This window comes from Drosophila virilis, chromosome X, assembly GCF_030788295.1.
Source record: "Drosophila virilis strain 15010-1051.87 chromosome X, Dvir_AGI_RSII-ME, whole genome shotgun sequence".
NCBI classification, from domain to species: Eukaryota; Metazoa; Arthropoda; class Insecta; order Diptera; family Drosophilidae; genus Drosophila; species Drosophila virilis.
Window position 1 is genome coordinate 4669360 of NC_091543.1, and position 23161 is coordinate 4692520.

The window sequence follows — 23161 nt, forward strand, 5'->3', positions numbered from 1 at the left end:
TCGATAGTTGACGATTTTTAATTATGCTGTGGATCTCTAAGAAATGGTCAGAAACGCAGCCTGAAATCGGTAGTTATCGAAATTCGATAGTTATCGATCTTCAGCAAGCATGAGCTGTATATCGCGACCTGAACTCGATAGATATCAAATATAAATATAATATAATATAAGATGCTAGATTTCAACTATGTGTCTGTGGCTATCAGAGTTTCCAGAACCGGCTTTATTTTATTATCGATAGCTATCGATTGCGTGCACATTACTCAACGTGTTATCGAAACAAAATTGCAGCTCCTATGGCCAAGTATATATCGGTTACTCGTTGCTTCGATCTGGCATGGATATTCACGTGCAGTATATACCTTTGTTTTTGGGCACATTTGCCATGGGTGCAGGGTATGAAATGTAAGAAACGGCACTGGGAGACGGACAAACGGACGCACGAAGCGAATGTAACAAGTGGAATGCGCCTGCCCCCCCACCTCCTCACCTCTTTTTCAGCCCAACCCAGTGTGGATGCAGTGTGGATTTGAAACAAAGGGAAATGACCATTTTTCCCAGCATTTTCGATTTAATTTTTTTTTGTTCGTGCTCATCACTGGGCGCAGAAAGCAGCTGTGCGCAAGTGTATGTGTGTGTGCGAGTGTGTGTGTGTGTGTGTGCGAGTGTGTGTGTGTGTGGCAAAGAGTCTGACCAGGCCGGGGATCCCCCAGACGAGCTCTTTATAGGGCAGCAGCTACAGTTTTCTTTGCTTTAGCTGATGCTGATGATGTTGATGATGATGATGATGATGATGATGATGATGATGATGATGATGATGATGATGATGATGATGATGATGATGATGTTGCAAACAGCTAACAACTATGAAAACTACAAGTGGAACAACTACAAAGAGCAAGCGAGAGCAGGGGCAGAGAGAAAGAGAGAGAGAGCGAGCGAGTGTCAGTGTGGGGAGTGGAGGTAAGGGAGAGACATTGTTAAGCTTACTTGAGTCTGGGACAAGCAGATGCACTCGGCTGGGCATGATTTGGATGTTTCGGTTTGTTGCGAGTTCCACAGGCAGACAACAGTGAGCGCAATTATGAGCAGCAGCCAGGAATTGCACATTTCACGTTGTTGCTGACACGACAGTTTGGCGGCGTAATTGAGCTCGATTCACTATCTCGCTTGCACACACTGGCAACAGCCAGCCAGACGGACGGACGGACGGCGGCACGGACGGACAGACAAACGAACGGCCCAAGTGCTGCTGCTGCTGCTGCTGCTGCTGCTGCTGCTCCCCAGCTGCCAGTTGGCCTTTTGCCTTTGGCTCGTTGCGTTTTGGCCGCAGTTGCTGCTGCTGCTGCTGCTGCTATTTCCTCTTCTTCGTCTTCTTCTTCTTTAGCTGCTGGTGCTGCTGCTTACTTATTTATGTTTTTATATTGCGTTATTTCATTTGAACTTTCTTTTTATATATTCTTTAGCTTAATCATATTTATTTATGCTTCTGCTGCTGCTGCTTTCAGGGGTGTCCGACGTTCTGCTTCAACTCCTACACTTGCTGCTGTAAAGAGAATTAGAGAGAGAGAGAGGGAGAAAGAGAGGAAGAGAGAGAGAGAGCGTTAGTTTGTTTAAGAAATGACAATTGTGCGAGTTTCATTTGCAGCTGCCAGCAATGCGACATTTAAAACTTGTGACTTACTAAAAATACAAATAACTATATAGATGCATATACCTAAACAAACGGAAAGCCTATACACAACCAAAGAGAGAGCGAGAGGACGCGATAGAGCAAGAGAGCTAGGGGAGAGAGAGAGAGAGAGAGGGAGAGTAACGACTGGCATGCAAAATTGATGCGCAGCTTAGAAGCTGTAGACAGCAACGGGCTATGTTTTGAGTGAGGGGTTAGGTTGGAGGGGGCAGCCAGTTAGATCGACAGTTGGCATGAGCCAGGCACCTGGCTGCGGCTCAAAGCCTCTGCTCAAGCTCAGTGCTTAGCTGTTAAGCCCACTGCCCAAAACTCCAGGCCGGGCAAAAAGGCAAAGGCCGCATTGCCGCTGACGTTGATGTTGATGTTGGCTTTGAGCCTGGGCACTTGGTTCTGGCTGGTTGGCTAGCTGGCTGGCTGGCTGGCTGGCTGTCAGCTGCTGCTGGCTTGGCCAAAATAGCTGCTTGTTAATCTTCAATAATAAATAAGTAATGCAAGGTGGACGTCAAGTTGCAGCTGCTTGCAAAAACGACAACAGCAGCAGCACAACAACAAGGACAAAGCCAATGCAATATAATAACTAAAATTGCTCTAAAGAGAATTTGCGATGAGGCGTCGCTGCTGCTGCAGATGGCGGTTGGCGAGAGGCGTATTTGGGTCGTGGAGGGGGGTCGGGTTTGGTGCTGTTTGAAATGTTTAAATGCACAAATCAAATATGCAAGCAGCCAAAATGACAAACAGGCAAACATGCACCTGATGTCCAGCTGAGCTGCGTACTGGCTTTTAATTGAACACTGAGCAAAGGACTAAGCAAAATGCCAGACATGCACAGAGACACACAATGAATGAATGAAGCGGGCAATGCGGGGGGTAGAAGGTTAACAAAATGTTTGGCTCAGCAGACACAATAAATATGCACAGGCATAAATGCGTGACAATATAATTGGAGCGACAGCAAATACGGCGTGTGAGTGAGAGTGAGGCAGCAGGATAGCCAGCACGCGCTTAAAGCACACACGTTGCGAAGTTGAAAGTGGGAGCAGGAGCGCAAGTGTGTAGAGCCGATCTGCCGCCATTCATAAAGTAATCCAGTTAGCATGATGGCCGCTTGCGGAGAGCGCTCAAGACTGAGCGTTGGAGAGAATGTGTGGAGTGTAGAGTTTCGAACTGCTGTGGATTGAAGCAGCAGGAGAGAAGAGAGATTATTATGTATGGCTGTTTAGTGTGCATGCTGTTAAGCGCGAGAGCGAGAGTGGAGACTGCTGCTCAGTGTAGAGTGCTTGCAGATTTGTGTGTTGTATGCGAGCTGGCAGCCATCTTTGTTAAACACGCTCATTAGCTGACGGGCAATAAATAGCTTAAGAGTGAGCGAGAGAGAGCTATGCTGATCTGCTGTCAAAGAGAGACAGTGAGAGAGAGAGAGTGGAAGAGCTTTAAGACGTATGCGTGTATTTTTGTATGTTTTACGCTGACGGCCATCTTTGTCACGCAGCGTGACATCTTGCCAGCCACTGGGAAAACCCTCTGTCAGTCACTCTAGCAGTGTGTGTGTGTGTGTGTGTGTGTGTAAGGTGGCTGCAACTGAAGCTATGGGGATGCGCTGCGACGCGTACCTCACACAATCGCATTACGTCCTGATCTAAAGGGATAAAAGCTAAATAACAAATGCCGGCACAAGCTCAAATAATGCACAGACAATTGTGAAAGCAGCAAAAGACAGCAGCCAAATAGCAACAGCAAAAAGAGCCAGAAGAATAACTCTAACAACAACAACAAGAAATGCGCTGGCAAAAGGAATCACAAATGTGGCAACAAAAGCAGACACCAGAAAACAGCTTAGTGCAACAGCCAGCCAGCCAGTCGAGTTGCTTACTGCATGCGATATGTGGCACGGATAGCGGGGCGCGGTGTCGAGCAACTGCAACCGACGTAAGAGAGAGATAGAGTCGGGGAGGGGGGCAGGGACTGGACAATGTGCGACTACTTGGGCAGCTAATCAATCAATTTTACTCAACATTCTATTGAATTAACACAGTCGGCAGACATTGCCAGTGTCTAGCCCTGGGCAGAGCTTTCTTATCGTTTGGCTGTGTCATCGTTTAAGCCAACATTATAGCCAATTAGTAAATAGATTTAACGTTAAGACATTGCTTAAGACATTACAAAACACAATACAATATTTATATGGCCAGCTAACAAACGCAAAACATATGCAGATGGATATTCAATTGATGCAACCCACAAACATCCTTTTTGCCCTTTCACTGACTAATTTAGTGGAAGGACACGCATTAAATTTAACACATTCAATTGATGCGATTTGCTGACCTATTTCGTATTTATATACAATTTTTCGTTTACCTCTCTGGTCATTAATTAATTAGAGCGCACGAAATCCAAAACCTAAACTAACGTAAAAAAAAAAAGAAGGAAAGAGATATTCTTCTACAGCAAGTCGGAAATTTAATACCCTTGTCGGCATTTGTCTTAAGGAAAGATTGAAGCTCGCTGAGTTTGTTGAAAATATCTTTAAAAGCAGAATAATTTGCCAAAAAAAAACAAAAAAAACTATCTAATATACATATGGATGCGAGTTGGCTCACATAAATTAAACAAGCTGGTCAAGATATCTTGGAAAGCAAAAAGGTGTTCTCATACAAGAACCGACTTTTCGAAACATCTGCCCTAGGGCAGCTATAGTGCCTCGATGCTGTCAGAAAGAGACAAGCTTGCACTAAATTGATGCTGATCTAGCATATATAGTATATATACTTAAGGGCATCGAAGATGTCTTCACAAATCATGACAAGACTGGATGTCCCCTAGAAGGGTATCAGAAGTGTCTGGCTAATACTTCCCTTTTTCTCTGTATATTATGCAGCATTATCCATGCATATAGCGTATTTTGAGGCACAATTTTGTTGTCAATGTAGTTTGGGAACTGGATAAGCCTTGAAGCCAGGTATTTGGGATGGGATACCCTATCGATATACGTTCCACAAGAGCTAGAAGCTGCCCTTGGAAGAGTATGTTCTCCTACTCCGATAACTGACACGTGATATCTGATAAAAATAAAAATAACTCTGGCATAACGAATGAAACTTTTGGTTTATTTTATACGCTCAAGTCTTTAAAGAGCTCTGCGACTAATTCTACTGGACGGAAAGGCTGAAGGATCTAGGCTTGCATTTGCGACAGTGAAAGTTGCGTCGAGAGTGTGCAAAATGTGTGCATGAAATATTTGCTGCTCTCTTTAAAGGCAGCAAATTTGTTGGCTTTAAATGTGCTTAAGTGCGCCAAGTTTTGAAATGAAAGCGTAATCAAATAAGCTGCAAGCACGCCGAAAAGTGTTTTATTTCAGTTCAGACTCTGCGCATATGCCATTGCGTGCGTATCAAATGTCGACGTCGGGCGTCGAGGCCAAAATCAAAAGCACACTTTAAAGAATTTGGCAAAACTTTAAACTGTTGTTGAACAAACCTTTAAGCCCACGACAATTGACTGTTTGACGGGCCGAGTCGGATTATCGGGCCGGGACGCTGTGTGAGCTCATGAGTTAATGTCCGTTTCACGAGTCAAATAAATATCGTTAAATGGATAAGCAAAGAAGCCAGCAAATAGAATTATTTTTGCCACGCAGCACACAAGACCGCAACCAGAACCAGAAACCCGAACCAGAAACCCAGAACGTTGGCCAAAACGACAAACGACAGACGACGGACAAAGGACACCGGGAAAGGGACGAGAACTGAACGTTTGTGTCGTTTGTCGTTGGTTGCCCGAGCCACATTCAATTGCTGCCAACTGCCAACTGCCAACTGGCGACTGGCGACTGAGCCAGGGGCTGGGGGCTAGCACATGTGTCTGCTGTAGCGGGCGGACGCCACCTGTAAGGACCTGGCCAGGACCTGGCCAGGACCCGAGCATGCAGCTGGCAAGAAACTGGCAGAGCCAAGTGCCTGACCACTGGCGTTCACTCGCTGTCTCCTGCCCCTGACTCGTTGCAGGCCATGAAGATAATTTACAAAACCGCACAGCGCACACTGAGCGGCTGCTCCTGCTGCTGCTTCTGCTTGTGCTCCTGCTGCTGCCCATCAGTCAATCAGACGGTCGCAGTTGGGCAGGGGCTGGCACTTAGCTAAGGCTGCCCCGTGCCAGACTTAAATTAGAGAGCATTAGTGAGTAAGTTTTGTGGTTGCAATTGAAAAACGCGTCCAGCTCTTAAAGCGAGCAGCATTGTGGCCGACACTTCATTAACGTGGCCCGAAGCCGTTGCCCGTTGCCCGTTGGCTCTTGGCCAGTTTAATGATCAGCAGCTGCAGCTGCACTTGATCACAGCTGCCGCTGGGCAGCTACAGACTTGCATTTAATTGCTCCATGCGAACATTTTGGACGCTTGCCAGCAACTCGGTGTGTGTGTGTGTGCGTGTGTATGTGTGTGTGTGTGTGTGTGTATATGGCTCGCTTATCTTTTCAGCCAAATGCCTCTGCCTATGTCGCTAATCAAATTATGAAAGCCTTGTTAACAACAACAAGCAGAGCGACAACATTTGTGAGCAATGATGATGCGCATTGTGATAAGCATGCAACTCGGAATTCACCTGGTCAGTGGCCTATGCCATGCATTGATAGCCAACAAATTTGTAGCACAATTACCTGTGCAGGTGAGCTACTCACCTGGCTATTGCCAGACCAACAGCACTTTGCTTCACACTTATTTAAACAAGCCGAAAACGGAACAACATTTATAAATGAATTTTTTTTTCTATGTCTGCTTCTTGGCCGAGCTTTCTATCAAAGGTCTTGTGCTGCATTCGAATAACTTTTCCTCATTCGTGAGAATAATTTGTTGAATTTTTTTCGCTTCTATTTAAGATTTGTATACTAGTAGCTGGTAAATGGCATTGCGTCAAACTTCTGAGCTTGTAAACGATTTCGCAAGTAAACGTGGCTAATTACTTTTCCAGTGGACGGCAGCGGACAGACGGACGTTTATTTACTCAGCTGTTCATGCTGATCAGAAATATATATATAATATCCCCCTATAAAAAAGCAAGGAGTTTCACAAAGGAGATGAATTTCAAGAGGGCTGGTCACACTGATCGGTGCTCTCACTGCAACAAACAGCTGCGCTTACATTTTAAAGATGGCCGTCGACCTCATAGTCAACAAGCTTGCAGAGATAGCAGATCTGCGCTTCGCACGGCAACTCTCTCTCTCTCTCTCTCGCTCTCTCTGTCTCTTCCACCATCTTCTACGATAGAGGCTACATTTTAAACATGGCCGTCGGCATGCACTAAACATGCATATATCAGCTCACTCACTCTGCCCTAAGTGGCTGATCGCAAACTCTACACAGCACAACTGTTCGCACTCTCTTTCTCTCTCTCTCCCTCTCTCGCGCTCGTTCGCTTTCTCTTGTTGCTGCAGCCATCAAATTATGAAAGCCATGTTAACGAGCACAGCCAATGGCAAAGAAGAAGAGCTGTAAGCAATGTTGATGTGCATTGGGATAAGTGACAAACAGGCCGGAATTCACCTGGTCAGTCGGCCGTGCGATGCGCTGTTAATCAAAAATCCAGTCAACAAATATGCATGTATGTGTGGCTGGCAACAAGCTTCAATTACCTGAACTGGCGGGAATTGCCGCCTGTAAATATGCCAGTCTCGTGGGCAAAACTTTGAGCTCGTCTGCGCTCTATCAAAGTTAATATGAGCCGCAACTTAGCACAAAGTCAAAATCTTTGAGCTGATGTCAGCTTGGCCGCAATTTCGGCAGGGTTGAAGGCATGTGTGTATGTGTATGTATGTATGTACGGCAGCCTGTTGACGGTCTCATAAAACCGAATACATAAAACATGTGTTCAACTTTGGCCTACAGATTTACACTTGGCCCCAGACAGCGGGCAACGTCAAGGCTTAGACGACGCTGTCTATCAGTCTCTGTCTGTCCATCTGTCCGTTTCGCTGTCTGGCCTTGGCTTGCCAAATTTGTGGCTGTCAACGTCAACGTAACGCCAGCTTCAACACCATTGCCACCTCCACCTCCCACTCCATCTCCAACTCCATCTCCAACTCCATCTCCAGCTCCGACGGCATCGAAAACGACAACATCATCGTTGTGCTTGTACTCGTTGCTCCTTGTCGTCGTTGCCTCATCATCAGCAATTCCCAAGTGCGTGCAGTCGCCTTAAGGCAGCCTTTGTCTAGCTCTGGCTCAAAGCGTTTACACTGTGCGCAAAATGCAAGCATTTGATTGATGCTGTCGAAACAATAACTGCTGCTCCCCTATTTATTAGATATGTATTAATCTAACTTTGCTGACGCTTAGGTTTTTATTCCTGGAATTCGAGCTCTTTCACCCTTGTTCCATGCAGCGCAGTGGTTTTAAGCGCTCAAACCGCTCAAATGACAAAATGCCGAGTATTTCTTGCAGTGCAGTATGATGATGGGGTTATATGTAGCTTAATAGAAGCTGCTGCGTGTCGCATGTCAAGCATGAGAGCGAGTATGAGAAGCAGAGGGGTTGAGAGCGGGCGGGCAGAGATGCTGGCCACATGCGAGCTTGAGTTAAAGCTGTGTGAAGAGGGTATAACGGCACATAAAGCACGGCAGCTTCTTGGCATTGCTTTGCATATGCCAGCTATCAAAAGCCGCCGTCGCCCTCGCTGTTGCGTGTGAAAAACGGCAGACACAGACTGAGAGAGAGAGAGCGAGAGAGAGAGAGAGAGAGAGGGAGTATGTGTGTGTGCGTGTGTGATGTTTCATTGGCTTTCGGGAAATTGGTTATTGTGTTTATGGCTTTTTATATGCATGTCCCAAATCTGTCCAGCCTGAATTATTGGCTAAAGTTCAAAGGGCATTACGGGGCTTCTTGCTTATTTGGCGATTTTTTCCAAGCAGACAGCTGTGTGTGTGTGCGAGTGAGTGTGTGTGTGTGGAAATTGTATGAAACGTTGAGCGCATAATTTAATCAATTCAAAGGTGGTAGGAAAGGGAGGGGGGGGCCATTTGCTGTCAATAATCAATCATTCAAGCATATCATTAATTAATTCAAGCATTTAGGCAACCTCAAGCACTTATCAGTGCGTTCGCATTTCCAGCACAGAACCCGCCCTCGCATCAGGCACAACCAAAAAACCCAAAATCCAAAATCCAGAAGCCCCAAGCGCCGAGCCCAAAGGGCAGCACACAACGCCGCTGCCGGAAGGCCAGCCATACAGATACAAATAAGAGATAAGCTCCAAAAAACACTTTCATAAGCACAAACACACTCGCACACATAGCATGGGGGCGTGGCGTGAGCCGCCTCCTTTGTTGTTCTGCTCCTTGGCAGCAAATTTATTTGGCTGACTTCATGTCGACGCCGCGTTTTCGGCTCGGCTTTTGGGGTCGTGTGTATTTGTAATTAACTGTTATTTAATACGATTTGCCTTGATTTTGTGGCAGTGGCAACAAGCTAAACACTGAATGTGCGCGGAGGGTTGGTGGTGGCGGAGGGGCGGGGGGAAGGGTCAGGTTTGTGTGGCCTCATGGCTGCAGTTGTAGAGCCAGGCGGTCGAGTGGCTCAGAGATTGTTGCTGCGGTTAGACCTAAAAACACACACAAAAGCCAAACAACTCTTAAGCGACTGTACGAGTGTGTGTGTGTGCGTGTTTGTGTGTGTGCGTGTGTGTGTGCGAGTGTGTGTGCGAGTGTGTTCGTGTGTGTGGGTTGTTTGGCCTCTTGTAGACAAGCAGCAAAAATGCTGCGATTTAATTTGCCAAAGTTTTCGACGCCTTCGCCAGTTTTATCGCCTGTTCAAAAAATACCCTGTAACCACACAAATGCCACAAAAGGGTATAAACACTCAATGCTTAAGTATGCAACAGGCAGCGCAAAGTAACGAGAAGTGAAACAATAAAGGCTGAACTTATGTGCTTTGATTTACAACTGATGTATGTTTGATGTAGAAAATGATTGACGAATTAATTCGATTAAAATGCGCCTTAGACAAACCTTCAAATGAAGTCTTGACAAAGCTAAAGATAGATATTATATGTATATATTTATATATAACAGAGCTTATGCCGAATGACTGATTGACTGATGGACTGATTGACTGATGGAATGATTGATGACCGTCAAAGAAACAGGGCTGCATTTATAAGATTTGATTTCTTTTGTTATGCAAACGAACTTCAAGCAGGTGCTCTAAAATACTTGACGTCAGTTACTTAACAGCCTGTTACAGGGTATTAGCACGTCGGTCACACACACTTCAGCATGTCTTATTTATTTTGGCAAGTTGTCGTTGCTGTTGTTTTGGCCTGATATTGATAAATGCTGTTGGGGGGCTTGTTTGCTGCTTAATGATGATACTTCTCGCTGTCAGGCCAGTCACTCACTTGGTGATTTGTCACTGATAAGTAGACAGCAACAACAAAAACAGCAACAACAACAACAGCAACAACAATGGCAACAGGTGAAGAACTTCACACAAGGACAAACAGCTCGCACGGCTGATTAGCTGATTAGGGATAAGCAGGATAACACCTGGATAACATCGGAAACTGTAGGCGAAAGTTCATCCAGCCGAAAGTTTGTTTGCCGCAAATAGTTTGCCAACAAAATGCGATTTGCGGCAAATTCAAAGTTTTGTCGCACGCAGCGCCAGGCAAAAGGCAAAAGTAAAAGGATTGATCTGATCTATATATATATATATATATATATATATTTATACATATATGTAAATACATATGGCGGGTATGCCCCGACCTTGTCCGTTTCAAATACTTTGCCAGGGGGGTCCTTACGCTTAAATTTTGCATAGTTATTTGAAAATTAGTTCGGTGTCAATCGAAAGTTTAGCCAAAAAGTTGGCAACAAATTTGCGAGGCGTGCACTTCACTTTAATAAAAAGCTTTTATATAAGATTGAAGCCACAAATTAACTTTTGATTAGACACGTCTTGCGCTTATTTAACATCTAAGAAAGTGTGAACAATTTCGCATGACCTTGTTAATCATCAATCAGTCAGTGGGTCAATCATTTAGTTAGTTAGTCAAGCAGCCAAACAATCAATCAGTTAGTCGGGCGATTATTAATTATTAATTATTTCTATTAAGCCTGTCAATCAGACTGTCAATCAGGCAGTTGGTCAGTCAGCCAGTTAGTCAATCAATAATCAATAAATCAGCTATTCAGTCGGTCCATTATTCTCTCAGTCAGTCAATCAGTCAGTCTGTCAGTCAATCAGTCAGTTAGTCACTTAATCAATTAATTAATCGCTCATTCAGCCAGATGGCTAATCGGATAGTTAGTCAATCAATTAAACAGCCAGAGTTTCACCAATCAATCAAATAGCTATTCAGCTTGTCAATCAGGCAGAATCAGTCAGCCAATCAATCAGTCACTCAGTGAATTAATTAATCAATTAATCAGCCAGTTGGTCAATCGGTCAGTTAGTCAATTAATTAATCAGTAAATCAGTTATTCAGTCGGTCAATTAGCCATTCAGTCAATTGGTCGATCAGTCAGTCAGTCAGTCAATCAAGGAGATTGACATAAAGTGAAAAAATGTGTACAAGTGGATTATGCGATAAGTCGTAAAGGCTTCTGGGCACTCAAATTAATTCTTAACAAAAATGTCGCAAACAAAACTTAAGAATTGACAAAACTGCATTTTGCCCCAAAAAAGCATGCGATATATATTTTGCTGTGTAATTGCTTTAAGCTCGGCATTGCTATGGTTTTTCGGTTCATGTATTTCAATTGCAAAATATTTCGTGATGTTTGACATTTACAATTGAGCAAATGAAATGTCCCAGTTACACTGATGTTGTCCTGCCTAAGCCGAGGGCCAGAGGCCAATTAAAAGTAAGCTGCACAATTTTAAGCTAAAAGCTCTTAAATAGTTCAGGCATGTTGCTCGCTTTAAGCGAGACAGTAAGTAAATTATACAAATAATTTGTTTGTGTGTTAGTAGTTCCAGCTCTGAACCGGTTCAGTTCAAACCCGTTTGGCAGCCATGGCAAAGACTTTGCCAAGCACTAGCTGGGCCAAAGTTCACATCGTGTAATTTTCAGATTTTCATAATTGAATACTATTGAAATTATTAAGCAATAAATACGTTTGGTATCAAAAGAGAATTGTCGCTGGTTCAGTTCACGCTTTGAGCCAGCTTCGAGTTTCGTTCGTGGAACGGTTTTCTGCTGCCAGTTTTTAGCTCGAAATTTGTGCGCATAGCTTTTATGTTGGAACCAAATCACTTTTAACACAAGAAACTTAATTCGATTTTCTGGGCTCAAGGCTCAAGATTGCGAACTAGTTCCCTTTGCTGAAGTCCTGCTGCGGCTGCTTATACGAGAATCAAAGTCTGCGTTGCCAGAGATATTAATTTCAATTTGCAGCAGCAGAAGCCAAATTCCAATTCCAAAATCCCTACGATTTTCCCAACCCAACGCCGGAGGGGGAGGAGGGGGGGGGGCAGCAGGGGCGGGATCGGGGCGATGCGATGACGTTGGCAAAAAACAAAGCAAATGATGAGGCTGTAAGAAGCAGCAGCAGCAGCAGCATCAACAGCAGAGGCAGAGGCAGCAGCAACAACAGCAACAAAAAGGCCATAAAAACATGTGTAACTAGACGGCTTACAAGGATCACGCACTCGGTGACACTTAATGCGCACAGGCCCCCGCAGACGCCGCCTCCTCCCGCCGCCTCCGCCACGGAGGACGTCAACGATACGCGCAGCAGCAAAGCAAATGTCACACACATACACACATTAAGAGCGCGAGAGAGAGAGAGAGAGAGTGAGTGGGAGAGGGGCTGGTGAGAGTGGGAGAGACAGACAAACGCAATTAGCTTTTAGCCATCATAACATTATGAACGGCAGCACTGACAGACGACTGCGGCCGCGACGCCGACTGTGACGACGACGCCGACTGCGACTGCGACTGCTAACTGCTAATGATGAAGCGAAGCACGAACAGAAGGTTGTGGGGTGGGGTCTGGCATAGAGCCGTAAATGTTAGATGAATGAAGTGAATGTCAACTGAAGCCTCAAGTCCCCTCCCCCACGCCTCTCCCCCCTAGGCTGGATTTGTGGCAGCACTGTGGCTGGGGCGGGCTGCGGGAGCCAGGGGCCAGGGCCGCATTATATGTTGATGTGCAGAAAGCAGAGCTCACGGCGCTGCCAACAATGCCGTTAACTTGTGTTGAGATTAAAATAAGGACACACACTCTCGACGTGGCAGGGCGCAAAGGGCAGACCGCCGCCGATGGGCGTGCTGCAAGGACATGCCCTACGTGCCACACGCGGCGTCGAGCTGTTCGAGTTGCAAGCTCTCGACTCGCATGAGTTGCAAGCTTGCCTGGCTTGCTTTGTTTATCATGTCAATTGGAGCTTGAGCAGCACCGAGGGGGTGGGGGAATGATGGCAGCACGCTCTCACCAACTCACTGTGAATAGTGCGGGGCGTGTCGGGGCGGGGGTGTGTATGTTTGGGGGGTGGTGGAGGTGCGGTTTAGCTGGGCAGCCTGGGCTGGCCAAAAAATGACTGCGTAAATGATGATATGAGATTTTTGGGGGCGGGCGGCAATTTTTGCGGTGTCATTTGGCTGCGCCGGAAACGGATATATGCGCAGGACTAGAGCAAAAGCTGCTGCTGGTCGTGATGGAAGCGGAGAGGTTAGGGAAGGGCAGGTTAAGAGATGGAGGGCGGGATTGCTGCAACTGTCAAAAGGCGGAAGCGGAAGGAAGTTATTTAACACATAACCACATGCACGCACGCACACACACACACACACCCGCTCCCACACACACACACACACAAACAGCGCGCACACGCTTCGTGGCAAGGGCAGAGCCTGTCTTAGGGCACGGCTGCCAGAGGCTAGTGGCAAGCGGGGTGCCGGGGCGTGGCGTAATGCTTGTAGTCAGGGCTGCAAGTGGAGATTATGTGGCACGATAATCATATTACGATTATGTCGCGTAAAATTTGCGCCACTCGCAGCGGCAGTTTAACTGAAGTAACTCCAAGCAAAGTTCAACAAACAGACAGACAGACAGACGAGCGTGGAGGGGTGGGGGTGAGCCTGAGGAGGGGTCGGGGGCTAAGAGGGACAGACAGTAAAACATCAAATAATATACTCCGCGGAGCAAGGGTTATACGTGCCGTAGCAGCAGCAGCAGCAGCAGGCAGAGGGCACAACGTTGACTTTTGCCCAGCTAAACAAATTCATTAAAATGATATTTTTACATTTTCACGTTGGGTAGCTCGACGTTTGGCTTGGTGGGTTTGCGTGGGCAGCGAGGGGGGGGGGGGATGTGTACTGGAAATGGCTTCATAATAATGCTCGTTTATTTATTAGCGAGCTCTTGTGGCAGCGCATGAAAACCAAATGCGAAGCGAGCGCCGGTATGCCAAAGTTTGGGTATGCCCAGCTATAACAACAGCTACAGCTAGAGCTTAGTTAGGGTATGCCAGGCTAAGATATGATATAAGAGCATATATAGCTACAGCTATGTTAAGGTATGCCCCGTTAGGGTATATAAAGCCAACAGAAACATCAACAGCATAGTTAGGGTATGCCATATTAGAACAGAGTTAAGTTAGGGCATGCCAAGTCATAGTATGCCAGGTTAGGGTATCATATAAGAGCAGTTACAGCCAAGATGAGGCATATCGTATAGTCGTATGCCAAGTTATAAAAACAGATAAAAGGAGGTTTTACATTCTAAGCATTTAAATATGGAAAGTTCCATCATGCTTATATCACCATATAGATTGATTTGATTGACTGACTGATTGACAGACAGGGTGATTGATTGGCTATCTGATTGACTGACTGATTTACTGTCTGATTGATTAATTGACTAAGTGACTGACTGACAAATTGACTGATTGACTGACTGATTGATTTACTGATTGACTGACTGACAGATTAAGTGACTGACTGATCGACTCACTTACTGATTGACTAGTTGATTGACTGACTGACTGACTGATTAAAACTCCTTTTCTTAGGCTTCACACGTTTCGCCAAATGCAAGCTTCCTCTATGGAAAATGCGATCTGCAATGACATTCGCCGGCTTTGATGACTTCTGTACGCCGCAAGGGTATACAATAATCGGCTCTGCAAAGACTCTTTCGAGCTGCTTTTAGCTAAACGCAATGCCGACTGCAAGTATTTGTCACAAGTTCATTTCGTATGGGCTGCAGCTTTAGCAGAATGTGTATCGACACTGCGAGAAACAAGGCAAAAATGTTTGCAATTTAAGCTAAATCATGAAATGAAATTGCAAAACAGCTGCAATAACTGTCGCATCATCATCTCATAAGAACTGCTCGGCTTAGGCCAGCACTTGATGGCTGTGGCACATGCTCGGCCCCCTTTTTTTCGCTCAGTGCACGAGGCTTTTGCAGCTGCGAACGTGGCGCTTTTTGCCTTTGAGCACATTTTTTGCTTTGTGTAATTGTTTAAATGTTATTTCATTGAATGGCGAGAGACACAGCGACAACGACAACGACAACGACAACGGATGAAGCGGGGGGAGGGGGGCCGGGTTGATGGGGGGATGAGTGGCTTGTGGGTTGGGGTAGTTGATTAAAAGGCTGAAGCTGGAATGGAAACTGGAATGAAAAAAAAAAAAAGGGAAGAGCTGGGAAACGCTTAGCGTTAATGTTCTTCATTTATTGTCATTGTTGTTAATGTTTTGTGTGTGTGTGTGTGCGTGAGAAAAAAGCATTTGCATTTAAACGGCAGAAGGATTTGGGTGGAGTGGGTAGCATAAGTGAGGGGGGGGAGCTGCCTGGTTACGTGGTTAGCGCAGAGATTTTGCTTCAATGATTTTTATTGCTCGTTTGTAGTAAATTTGGTGTGTAATTAGAGAGAGAGAGAGAGAGAGAGAGAGGTTGTGGCTTATAATAAGCAGTGTGTGTGTGTGAGGGGGGGAGGGGTTTGGAGCCAGCAGGCTGCGGGTGGCAGGCTATGCGACACAATGAAAACTCAACTGCAAATGGACGACTGGCCCGACTCGTCGAGGGCGTGGCAAGGGGCAACGACAGCGACAGTAGAGGGACGGTGGAGTGGGAGCTGGGACGGGAACAAAACCGGAAGGCTTGGGACAGCATAAAGAATGCCAAAATGCCAAATGCTAAACGGGCGCTGCCAGAGCCGAAAATGAAATTGTGGTGCAGCGCACCAGAGCCAGAGCCCGCGCCAGGACCAGTGCACAGTATTGCAAAGAGGGGTAAGTGGTGCGGTGGAGGGTGGAGGGGGGGTGGGTGCATGCAACGCGCCCTGGGGTCAAAAGCCGACCAGATGAGAATGATAAGTAGTGGACGCAGTACCCTATGATAAGCGGCAGCTGCAGTCGAATGCTTGATGCGGCAAGCGCCTGCTTATACCCTGTAAAACTCAAAACAACAGCAAGCGGTTAGCTTGGGCGCAGTCAGCCAGTCAAATTGCCAGAATTACGTCACAAACGCAATTCGCGACAGATAAAAGTTCGCGACGTAAGCTAGAGTATCCCAGAGTCGTGCATAGCCGCGCCGCACTCGAAAACACATTCTCAACTTCACAAAACGTCCGAATCATAACTTTCTTCTGTCAAATGTCAAATGTTAAATCAATCAATTTGGCACTTTTAATTCAATTTCCTTGATAGGCCTGAGTACAGGGTATCTGTTTGTTGGCTACAACGCTTGCTTTGACTTATTGCAGGGTATTCTTCACGCTATTCATGTTTTATGTGACAAGCAATTCTGTGCTGTAGCAGGCAGAAAAAATAGTTAATGAACAATTTAATAAGTTGACAATGAGTTCGAGGGTATCTCAGCGTCTGGCATGTTGCATTTCGTGTTGGACTTAAATTTGTTTTATTTGTTGCATTTCGCACAGCTAAAGAAATGTGCTCGTTACACCAAATGCAGCTGCCCGCTGTGTGTGTGCGTGTGTGTGTATGTGTGTGTGTGTGTGTGTGTGTGTGTGTGTTAGACTCCGTCTCGGCTCATGACTGAGCGGGAATTGGGGGGCGTGTCAGGTGGGTCAGAGGCTACAGTTGCTGCTGTAGCTGGAGTTGGCCTGTGGTCCTTTCGGTCGTGCTAGCTGCCAATTGCCATGTTTTGGCCAACGTCTGGTGACGCCTCTTAAAGCCGCAATGCGAATGTGACTGCGACTGCGAATGCAGTTGCTATAAAATTTAATTCGCCCCAGGGAAACGGGCGACGGGCAACGGGCAAGGGGCAAGGGGCAAATGGTGGCTGGGAGCACTACGTGACGCACACAGGACACATAGGATACATAGGCAAACATTTGGAATACTTGTCGGATTCGTAGGGCAACCAGATTCCCAAGCTAGATCACACACACACGCACGCACACACACACACACATACACTCATACAAAGAGAGAGTAAGAGAGTAAGGATTCGGTTAGATGGCGCTGGACAATGCCAGACTGGTGTCGCTCGCGAAGGCGTCACAGCTGGCCCGAGCAGTCGGCAGCGAAAGCAGCGGCAGCGAAAGCGAAGACATAGAATTTCCGTCCAAATCGAAACCAAATGATATTTGCGCCAAGGAGCAGCAGCAGGAACATGAGCGGCAGCGAGGGCAGCCGCTGGAGTACAAATATAGTCCACTTAGTGGCGACTCTGATGTGGACAGCGATGTGGGCGAATCGATGAGCGATGAGTCCATTGCGCTGCTCGCGCACGAGATGCTCTGCTGCGAGCACGAGTCGGATACGGACAGCGGGGAGGATGACCAGGGGGAGGAGGAGGAGGAGGAGGAGGAGGATAAGGTGACGGAGGAGAGGGAGGAGCTGGAGGAGAAGGAGGAGGAAGAGCTCGAGGAGGAGGAGGTGGAGGAGGAGGAGGAAGCGGAGGATGAGACGGAGGCGGAGGATGAGGAGGAGGCGGATTTTGGTGCCTCCATTGAGCACACATATGCACTGCTCATGTGCAGCGAGGACGATGAGGATCTAGAGCTGGACTCACGGCTGGAGGAACTGCAGCAGCAGCAGCAGCAGCAGCAGCTACTCGATCGCTGCGACACGGAGTCAAAGTAACTGCACGATTAGCAATTGGGTCAATAAAACAAGTGCCTAAACGTAGGCCTACAATTGGACTCCAAAGAGAATCCGGCATGAAAACCTTGTGCATTATTTCCGTGCAAGTCGCATCAAAATCTGTTGGCCCTGAAAATTGAGCAAGTCTTCCGAATCTTAAGCGAACTTTGAAGCAAGTTCTCAAAGAGATGTTCCAAAACTTCGCTTGATATTTTCTTTGTTTTATTTGTTTTTTTTTTTTTTAAATATTTTAAAATGTTTTGCATTTTATTAATAAAACAAAAAATATATTTCTGCTTTTGCGCCAATTGAAAAAAGCTCATTTCAAAAATATGTCAAAATAACAAATTATTTTGAAAATTTGATAAAAATTCAGATTTGAAGTAAATTGCTTGAATATGACCGAAAGCTGGACTCATAAATGTCCAGAGTTGCGCTTCCGCCCTTAAGGGCGTGGCCAGCCTTCGTGCCGTTCCAATGTTGTGTGTAAAACAAGTTTGAATTTTTGTAATTAAATGCGCCAGGAGAATTGAAACAAAAATAAGCCAGCTTTCTATCTGTTTGATTCGCATTTCCAATAAAAATAAAATAATAAATCTTTAAAAAATTGTATTTGTTTTTTTTTTTTTCAGCTACAAATTAAAGCTCGGGGCAGAAAGCATGGCCAGAATTTGATTTCAGTTAATTGGAACCGAGTCAAAAGCGCATTTACCATGAAACTCAAAAGTCTAGAAGTCAGGAATGTTGATATTTTCGTCCCAAATGTATATCATATTCGCAGCTGATTAAATGCCACGTTTGTTTATTTCGTTATTGGAAATTGACTCAAAAGCAACTTAATTACGGAAAATGCATGCTGCAAATTTTTGGTCAAATCGTGACGAAATTGTAAACAAACACAAATATCGGCCCAGTTGTCGGAATTTAAATGTTGGGCACATATTTCGTGTTGGATATGTTGACCAAAAATTTCACTGAATAATCAACAGCATTCATTGAATATCAATTTAAGGAAAGTAAATTGCACGAAAAAAAAAAGGAATGCAACAAATTCTGCAGCTGAAGATCAAATGTATTGTTCCAAATTGTATAACGGTGCGTATACGTAATATTTTGCTTTCCAAGTATTTCGTTGCGTGTTTTTAAATGAAGCTATTTGAAATGTAGAAGTTATGTTCGATTCACTAGAAATTCAACAGAAAAAAATCACAGTTTTGTCTAAGAGAACTTTTGAAGAGTTCAATGGAAGAGTTCGAGGGAAGATTTTTTAATGAAGTGTACAGCATAATCAGAATCGGTTCAATATTAATATCAGCAGACGAATTAAATGCAGAAAACATAACTGAAATTATTTTTCTCGAAAACTATTCGTATCTGTCATAGATATCAAGATATTTGAATATAGAAAATATTTGCAGCTTTAAAGTTCGTAAATATTGTTGAAAAGCAGAAAAAACGAACTTAGAGAAGAGAAATTTAATGCAAAAAGTTCGATGGAAGCGTTTTAATAAAATGTACAAAAAATCAGAGTTGGTTTTTTGTGCCGCATTTTGCTTTTTAATTTTGAATTGAATGCAGTATTTATTGCATTTCTAAAGAATTTTTACCCTCAACGGATACGTAATATTTTTTTACAGACATTTTCCCTGAATTTATTTTGTTCAAAAATAATATGATAAAAGTTTAAACTACGACATCAGCGCCTTTTCGCCCAGTTATGGGAAACTCTCACCTATGTAATGGGAGCTCGAATTTTGAGAAAAGTTCCAACGATATATTTGACAGTCAAAATTATTGTGAAATATCCCGAAAATAAAGATAAGAATACGTTTTTGGTACAGCAAAAATACTAATATGAATAACTGCAGGCTAGTAAAATTCGGGGAATTCAAAAAGTATTCGCAAAAAGTAGTTTTCTTGCCATGTCAATCAAGGGCCAAACATTTTTTTACAATGAAGCTAAAGAAACTTTTACTTTTTGAAAATCCAATATCTTGTGAAATTTCAATTTCCTTTGACAAAATTGTGGGAACTTGAATTCTTAGCAGATATTTTGGTTTTCGAGAACTTTACAATTTGAAATTAATGCCAAATGTTAATTGGAATCGCGTGTGGAAAAGCATTATATGCAAATTTTAATAATGGGAGCCATTTCCGAGTAACCAAAAAGGTTTTTCAGCATTCGCAGGAAGTTTTCTTCCTCAAAGTTGAATAATGTGGCGTATACGTTATATTCGACAGAAACGAAAATCGCTTTAAATGCAAACTTTGGCAACAGAAATCGAACAGAATGCAAGAATTTAGGATGAAAAAGTTGTGAAAACTAATTCAAAAATGCATTCATATTTTCAATTATTAAAAGCAAAAGATGAAATCAAGAGTTTTCACATAAAAGCAAATTTCGCTTGAGCAAAGCCTTTCAAACTTAATGTCATAACTGAAATTGAATGGAATGTTAGAATTCGAAAATCCAAAAGAAAGGCTTTTCGCCAAGACATAGAAGATTTGTGAATTAATTTAACTCTAATCTATTGCTACTTGCTGTCAGCGAATGTGTTTCTCCATATTTAGTCACGGGGCGTATACATCATTTTTGTTTACGAAAAAATGGCAAGACATTTTATTAAATTTCTTTCTCAGAATATATTAGCTTGTTAGTTTTTCTTCTGCCCGCATCGAACGTATACGTAATATTTATATGCTTATAAAGAATGAGAAAAAAAGGAAATTCAATTTCAAAAATTGCGACAATTTGACAGAATCTATTATATTATCCGTGAATGAATCTATTATCTGCGTTTTTTTGCATTTGATTTTTTAAGCCCGCAAGTTTCTATATTATGTTCACAATATTTAAGCATTTCCTACAAAATGCTAAGAAATTCAACTTGAAAAATTCATTTGCATCGTTTTGAAAGAATTTTTTTTCTATTTTCGTTAGGTCCAGCGAATATTTTGTTGCTGACTTTCAGAAGGGAACGATATTTTATTATAGAAAGAAAATAAATTAGACCGAATTCTTTTCCATATTAAAACACAGGTCAAGTACTTTGTATTCATTTTCTTATAAATTGTGACAGGATTTTTTTTTATCTATTATACTTTAGTCCAGCGTAATTTTTTCGCTATGAGATTACGAGGCGGATGAGTTATATTTTGCTTAGAAATTTAAGAGAAATGCTTCCCATATCTAAAAACAGGGCGTATACTTTATATTTTTTTTCTTAGAAGAAAATGACAAGAAATTTAATTAAAAAAACAAGAAGAGCAATATTCTATAAATGCAGCTAATACAGAGAAACCGAAAAGGTTTCTTCAATATACAAGGACTGTTTTTTCCCCCCTCAAAACTGAACAATGGGGCGGATACGTTATATTCTTCAGGAGCCAAAATAGCTTTTAATGCGAACTTTGGTAGCATAAATCAAAGAAAATGCAAGGATTCTGAAGTTGTAAAGATTGTTTTGTTTACCCGGACGAATTACAGGGCGTATACGCTATGTTTTTTCGAAAACGAAACGAAAAAGAAAAAGTACCCAAAACTTATTCGAAAAAGTCATTTTTTTTTTTTGGCAAGATGAATGTGACAGAAGCTCAAATAATTGAAAATATTCAAAAAGAATGCATTCTATATTCATTTCCCAATTCGAAAAGTTACCACTAATTCACGCGGCGGATACGTAATATTTTTGGCAACTAAACTGGATGCCAGCAAATGTTTCTTGCCAAACATCAAATCCCGTGGCGTATACGTTATAATTTGCTAGAAATATCGAAAATAAAAAGAAAAGAAATGCCAAAAGAATTTGATTTAAGACTTGTTAGAAATTATTAAAGACTATGCATAAATGTTGGCTGCCAAAAGCGAGTTGCATTCAAATCCTGATCAAAATGTCAACAGACATGAAAATCGTTTTGAGCTCCGACCAGAGGACAGACTGAATAAGTAGCAACCGGTTAGAAACTGTGTTCACTCGGGGGGCTCGTTTAAATCTCAGTTAAATTTCGATTGGCCAAGCACAAACAAACACACGAATACACACACACACACACACACACACAGACACATCAAGCGAGAAGGGGAAACTTGAAGTGGACTCGTTTTATGGTCTAGAAGCCAGACAGATAGACGGAGCCAACTTTGTGGCCTACTCATTGGTGCTCAAAGCCGAGCTGAAGTTGAGCTGAAGTTCAGTTGAGTTGAGTTGAGTTGAGTTCAGCTCGAGTGTGGCAACTCGATGCGGCACTTAAACTTGGCGGCAACTGCGACTCTGCAACCACTTAAACCGTAGCGAGCCACACACTTTCCGTTGCCGGCTTGTCAGCTTGTCAGCCGGAATTGCACTCACCTGTGCGCCGCATTGGACGCTCGCGGCTGCTTGCAACTGGTTGCAACTTGGGGCTGGGGATTTGACGGCGAGCGGCCTTGGGGGGAGGGCGGCTGCTTGGCGGTGTGTAGCACGCACACACACACGCACACACGCACTGTCTAACAAAACTGCAGCACTTTCTTACACTTTCATCATTTTATTTGCCTCTATTTCAATGCGTTTTTCTTTTGATATTCTGCTAATTACACGTAATTACTGCGAAGAGGCAGACAACGAAAAAAAAATGCTTGTTAATATATTTATTGCACGTTTTGTTGTTGTTGTTGTTGTTGCTTCTGCTGCTGCTTTGGCAGTCACACCGCAGAAAAACTAGCCAAATGCTGCAACCGACGGCAGCAGCAACTGTTGCCGCCGACGCAGCAGCAGCAGCAGCAGCAGCCGCCGGCTGACAAATTGGCCAATCAGCTGGCAAAAATCACTCGATGCACTAACACACAAGGCCACGTGGCACAAGAGCAACAGCCAAAAAAAAAAAAAAAAAAAAAAAAACTATAGTTATGCACAGCAGCAACATGCAGCAGCAGCAACATCATGCACAACAGCAACTGTTTGTGGCCAACAAATGGGCAGCTCACAATTAGCCAAAGCCTGGCCAGAACTTGCCTTCAATTGCAGTTGACCAAAAATTAATGTTGCTGCTGTTGCTGCATGTTGCTGTTGCTGTTGCTGCTGTTGCTGTTGCTGGTGTTGCTGGTGTTGGCTGATACGCACGTGTTTCTGTTTTAGTTTGGCATCCGCATCCGGTACCCGGTACTGATGTCAACAAGCTACCACACGCAACTAATTCAAAAAATCCAAGCGAACGGATTACGCTACGATGTTGCTGTTGTCCCACACACACACACACACACACACACGCACAGCAGCCGAACGTCGGCTGGCTCGGCTGCCGTCTCGTCGTCGTCGCTCGTGTGGCACGAACGCAGACGAGCCGGACTCGTGCCACACAGAATGTGGCTTCGGGCTCAGTCGTTGCTCGCAGGCGACGGCGACAGCACGTGGCAGCGGCTAACAGACTGTCCTGTGTG

At 44.2% G+C, this 23161-nt stretch overlaps 2 protein-coding genes across 3 annotated transcripts in view; one reads left to right on the forward strand and one right to left on the reverse strand.

Annotated features, from left to right (window-relative positions):
• The window catches only part of LOC6634458 (chondroadherin), a 38851-nt gene extending 15949 nt beyond the window's left edge, over positions 1 to 22902 (reverse strand). The window contains exons 1-3 of one of the 2 annotated variants that reach the window (XM_002057910.4): positions 22845 to 22902; positions 22092 to 22328; positions 991 to 1543 (exon numbers count right to left, since the gene is read on the reverse strand). In XM_002057910.4, coding sequence (XP_002057946.2) covers positions 991 to 1110 — 120 coding nt within the window. In that variant the 5' untranslated portion in view covers positions 1111 to 1543; positions 22092 to 22328; positions 22845 to 22902. Of the gene's footprint in view, positions 1 to 990; positions 1547 to 22091; positions 22329 to 22844 lie in introns of both variants that reach the window. The other variant, XM_070211169.1, reaches the window with a different exon arrangement.
• Positions 17000 to 17742, forward strand: LOC6634457 (tripartite motif-containing protein 44). The gene has a single exon (XM_032433366.2). It carries the CDS (start codon positions 17113 to 17115, stop codon positions 17740 to 17742), a length of 630 nt encoding a protein of 209 aa, XP_032289257.2. The 5' UTR covers positions 17000 to 17112.
• Positions 22903 to 23161: the final 259 nt, after the last annotated feature.

Coding starts and splice junctions, on each gene's coding strand:
- LOC6634457 (XM_032433366.2), top strand. CDS start 17,113: ATGGCGCTGGACAATGCCAGACTGGTGTCGCTCGCGAAGGCGTCACAG.